Below are 5,496 nucleotides of genomic sequence, written 5' to 3'. Positions count from 1 at the left end.
TGAAGCAAATGTCGAGGCTCATTTGTTGGCAAAAGCTTCTTCTTCCCTTGATATAGGGCGCCATCTATGGCTTGGACTCCCCCTGTGATTGCATGTACCGCTATGCTTTTGAACGTTGAACAAACCCTTGTTTGCACTAAAATAAGCTAGCTGTTTTTTACATCCAGCGAATGCCTAAATGGTTTCCCTAAGGTTTTCTAGGGTTTACACTGCCCTCCAGTGGATCTTGTGGGAATGCACAAAATCATGTCGATTTACTAGGGTTCTCCTTCACTAGTGCAGAACCGGGCTTTAGCACCGGTTCGGCACTAAAGGGTGGGGACTAAAGGTCCCCCCCCTAGTACCGGTTCAGCATGAACCGCCACTAAAGTGCCACCACGTGGCACAAGCCAGGACGGGGGGCAGGGAGACCTTTAGTACCGGTTGATAACACCAACCGGTACTAAAGGTTTGGGGGTTTTGGTTTTATTTTTTATTTTTCCTTTAATTTTGTGTTTTTAATTTAATTTAGAGATTGTTTTTACATTATAATGAGTTGTTAAATCACTGGGTGAAACTACCGCAGATTAGTTTGAAGTGGATATGGACCATACATCCTAAGTGATCAAGTAATATGGATATCGCATATAGTTGATCACTAGCTAAGTAATCAAGTATAATGGCATATCCATATTACCTTGATCACTTAGGACGATCCATATCCACTTCAAACTAATCCGCGGTACTTTCACCTAGTGATTTAATAACTCATTATAATCTGCGGTTTCTTTCATAAATAATATAATAACTCATCATCATGCATCATCATCATCATCATCATCATCATATTAATATAAAAACTCTTGCATCATATCATCACCAACAACAGTACTAGGTAGCTAATAATCATCATAAGCGTTCATAAGACCACAAAAGCAAATAACTTTGAGATTAAGTTCAGGACGAAGAACACGGACATGAGAGGACAAGTAGTAAGAGCACGACGGAGAGTCCTATAGGTTTTCACGCAGCGGGTCTGTTTGGAACCGATGGTCATCATGACAGAGCAAGAGCACAAGGGGGTTGGTCATGGCGGCAATCAGGAGAAGCATGAGTTTGTCGATGTCGCATATCGTCAATGTGCAAGGAAAGATGGAGCTACAATCAATCCGCCAAAGGAGAAGAACGGATAATGAGGTGAGGGCAACGAATATGCAGCCATTCTGGCTTTGGCGGCTATGCTAGGGCACGGCTGAAGCGTAGTATGAAAAATAGGCCTGGGGGACTAAATATGCATGGAGAAGAAGATACAGGAGGTCAGATGGCTGGAACTCTTTAGGATGACGAAACATTTCACCCGCTCGGCGTATTTCAATGCCATGCCAATAGAGTGTGATTCGGCACATGAAGCGACATTCAAAGTGATGGCCGCAAATGTTCCTGCTGCAGTTTCAGTTCGTAGCCGGTTGGAAGAGGGTGATGGATGGCGACCCATGAATTTTTCATGGGGTAGATGTCCTAATGTAAAACTATTATGGGTTATAAATATTCGGTACAAGAAAACAATTGAGTCTGACAAAATTTACTTCTGGATTTTTTTGGATGTGCTAATGTAACTTCCGCTGATTTTTTTTCTAGATTTTTTTTAGTCCGACAAAATTTATTTTCCCGTAAAGTCCAAAAAAGTAGAAACAACAACAGGGAACAAGCAAAAATTGTAGAAAGTATGTTAATCTCGTCATGACATGGAACAAACAAAAATTATAGGTACGTTTAAGACGTATAATGCCCCCTCCCCCGCCGCCATTGCCGTGGGATGTTGTGCCCCCTCCTCCGTCGCCTCCGGGTGCTGTTGCTACCATGGGAGAGAGGCGAGGAATCCTACAAATTTCTTGTCTGGAGATTTGAGCTAATTTAAAATTTTATATGAACATGTGAAAAGAAACTGAGAAAACTTATTATAGGATTCAGTCCTACAAATCAAACAATGAAAAATCTGCATGGAAAAAAAATCCTAAATAATCTAATCATGCAACTGCCTATGGAAATTCTTTGAATAAAAGGAAATGTCCTATAATTCTGTGTTTTTCCTGCGTAGCATCCAAATCCTTATTCTTGTAGGAACATGCCATGACTTTTTAGTCAAACATTTTATACTCCCAACGTTTTTGGAATCATACGTTCCAAAGGGCCCCTTAGCTTTTACCATTTCCAACAAGTAAGAGAAAAACATTCTACTTCTTGAAAAATGAATAGTAACACACTAATCCAAAATCAGGTCAGTCATTTTGTTGTTGATGCAAACAACAAAACCATAGCAATCATCGGAGGATATGAAAAATCCAATTAACCAACTGGAATCATGCTAGCTGTAGCTATAGCCGGCCAAATACACAAGCACTCAACTTTCTCTTGTGCCAGTTCAAAAAAAAAACACAAGAACTTCTTTCAGGCACAAATAGCCAACTTGCAAAGTCCCTAACCCCACATCACGTCAGATAAATCCTGTGTTCAAAACCCAACTGCAGAGGTCGTTGATGAACTGATCGATCGTTGCAAATCTTCAGCAAAGTTGCAGAGCTGCTCCCGAATGCGCCGCGCTGGAGCTGGCCACTGGGGACGGACAGGAACACTGCCGTTTCTTACGTGCATTTTCTTCTTGCAGCAAAGCTGTTGTCAGCAAAGTTTGTACTCCCTCCGTAAAGAAATAGAAGAGCGTTTAGATCACTATTTTAATGATCTAAACACTTTTATATTTGTTTGAAATAGAAGAGCGTTTAGATCACTATTTTAGTGATCTAAACACTCTTATATTTTGTTTACAGAAGGAGTATTTCAGTGTCCATGAAAAATAGAGAGTTCCGTGGCTCTCATAAATACAAGATTGAAAAAATAACAGATCATCATTCGAACTGAATATAGACTGTATTCAACATAAGCACGTTACTGCACGACCACAACATAGTCGTGCTTATTTTATCCAATTCATTTGTCGAAAATAGCTAAATGAGTTGTTCCAACAAATTGGTAGACGAGATACATTTCTGCAGAATATGCAATAGCGCCGACGTAGTGGCTACTACTGGGGTCTTTGAAATAGAGGTTCATCTTCATCAACTCAACCTAATGAGCGGAAGTGAATAACAGGAGAAGCCGTAGCCGAAGCGGCTGTCATCTTCTCCCTCAACAAATCAAGCTCCTCGCTTGTCCGTGGATAACTCGAAGGACGAAGCGCCACCTGAGGAAACTTTTCGAAACACAATGGGCACACCTTCCTGGAGTGCAGGGATACCTCCCTGATGTTCACAGCAGCTTGAATGACGCGTCTAATGTATCCGATGAAATTGTCATCGGACTGGAAGCCGTAGATAGTCAGCCTTGCCAGATTCTTCTGCTTAAAATGAGGATCAGATGGTTCCCACTTTACATCAGTTTTCTTGGAGACGCTCTTTTGTGACTCGATCCGGCACTTATGGTCCCATACTGTGATGCAAAGCTCCTCTAGGTATGGTGCCGCTCCAAGAAGGAACAGTGTCCAGGAGATATCACATTCTTCGCGAAGATGATCCAGATTCACAAACCGTAGTTTGGCAAGCACAGGAGCAAGCACTTTGGGGCATTCTGGTTGAATCCAAATCTGTGAGAGATAAAACAAATTAGAAGTAATAATGCATGCAAGTTGTGCATAAATTGTGCATCATACAGTTAATGAGAATGGGATAGAAATGGTTACAGTGAGTTACCTTTTCACTTCGAAACTCCAGATACAAATCGCTTACAGTGGGGGCATTAGCAAGCAGCTTGCTTAAGTTGAGCGTCTTGCCTGATAAGTATGGACAAGCAAGACTGAGCTTCGAAAGCTGAGGGACAAAACCAAGAACCAAGGGATTATCATCATACTGCCAATCCCTATAGGACATCCGCTGGAGCTTTGGTAGACAGGCAAGCTCCACTGTTTCAAATTTCCCAAAGATGATAACAAGCTCAACTAGTTGAGCGTGTTCTACATGGAGCACCGAACGGACCCCCTCGTCACACTCGAAGAAAGACAAGAACTCCAACCGCTTGCAATGGCTAAGGATGTTGGATATATCTGATTTACCAAACCTCATATTCCGTAGATGCAGCCGCGTGAGACCAGCAAATGCATCCGGACAATCACGAACAAAATCATTGAATTTCTTAGCATAGAGCAGGCGATGGGCATCAGTGCAATGGCTGAAATCCTTCTGTGTCATGATCTCAAACTCAGATGCATCCAGTTTCTGGGTCACCATGGCGAGGCCAACAGATTTGCCGATGGAGAGACAGCGAGAGGGAACCAAGAAAAATTTGAGCTTCAGCTTGTGAACAGTGATCTGTGGAGACCTCGTACTAAGGATCTTGTCCGTCACTTCAGCCACAACACCATCCATTCCAAACAAATCACGAGGGCTGAGATCAATTACGATCTGCATTCCTCGTACTAAGGTCAGCTTGTGCATAGCCATGGTCCTGTTAATTTCAACATACTCAAACCTTCAGATGTGCTTTCTACAAAAAAAAATAGTTTGTGTACAGGAGCTGAGCCACATACCAAGACGGGTTGTTACTCCATTCCTTGTAGATAAAATTGCCCCTCCGTGCACGGGATGAGCTAGCAGTTGTAAATGCGCATGCAGCTTATTGGTTCTTCGCCCCATCTCCTCGTTCTCTCACCCACATGTCACTCTGTGCATTTTAAAACCAAACCGAAAAACCATACCGAAAATAAACCGAACCAAACCGAATTCACGGTTTTTATGGTTTCTGGTTTCGATATGGTATGAACTTTTCATACCGTTTTGGATTTCGGTTTTTATGGTATATATCGAAAAACCGAATGGTTAACCGAATAAACCAAAATAAAAAAAATATTTCTTGAGGCGAACAACGATACAAGTAGTCATTTTTCTTGTATAAGAGTAAAATTCCCTGCAAAGAACATCCATTTTTTCTTGTAACGTAGTAATTTTTCTCTTGCAAAAATGCTAACCACGTCGTCCATAACCTTTCAAGGCATGAATTGAGGCATGCACATATACTTATATAAAGTTATATGCCGTTTGTATTTAAAAAGTATGTGTTTGAATTTATAAGTTTGTAAAATATAGTATGTCATTTTCAAATTCGCGTCAACTTTGGTTATTATGGTATATACCGAAACCATACCAAAATAATTTGGTATATACCGAAACCAAACCGTTTTTAATATCATACCGTATAAACCGATGTATTAATACCGTACAAACCGGAAAACTGTATAAACCGAACCACACAAACCGAATAAACCGAACGCACAGAGTGACCCACATGGGCTTGCATGCAGTTGGCTCATGGCTGAAGCGAAAGTGCAGGGGTATAGCGGCAAAGAATAGTCAGAAGATCACAACGCGCAGAGCATTGCGGATATTTTGGTAAAAAATTATACGCTGACTAAAACGTATGAGGGACTATGAACTGGTGAACATGGGAGGGAGGGAGGGAAGATTACTAATT

At 41.4% G+C, this 5,496-nt stretch overlaps 1 protein-coding gene across 1 annotated transcript; it reads right to left on the bottom strand.

Moving 5' to 3' along the window:
• Nucleotides 1-2,831: 2,831 nt before the first annotated feature.
• LOC125517052 (uncharacterized) lies at nt 2,832-4,469 on the bottom strand. The gene is made up of 2 exons (XM_048682272.2): nt 3,723-4,469; nt 2,832-3,616 (listed from the first exon to the last, which is right to left on the bottom strand). Exons 1-2 carry the CDS (start codon nt 4,467-4,469, stop codon nt 3,098-3,100), a joined length of 1,266 nt encoding a protein of 421 aa, XP_048538229.2. The 3' UTR covers nt 2,832-3,097.
• Nucleotides 4,470-5,496: the final 1,027 nt, after the last annotated feature.

This window comes from Triticum urartu, chromosome 6A (assembly GCF_056163025.1).
Source record: "Triticum urartu cultivar PI428250 chromosome 6A, HENAU_Tu73, whole genome shotgun sequence".
Lineage (NCBI taxonomy): Eukaryota > Viridiplantae > Streptophyta > Magnoliopsida > Poales > Poaceae > Triticum > Triticum urartu.
Note: the sequence above shows the minus strand (reverse complement) of the source record. Positions and strands in the feature narration are given on the sequence as shown.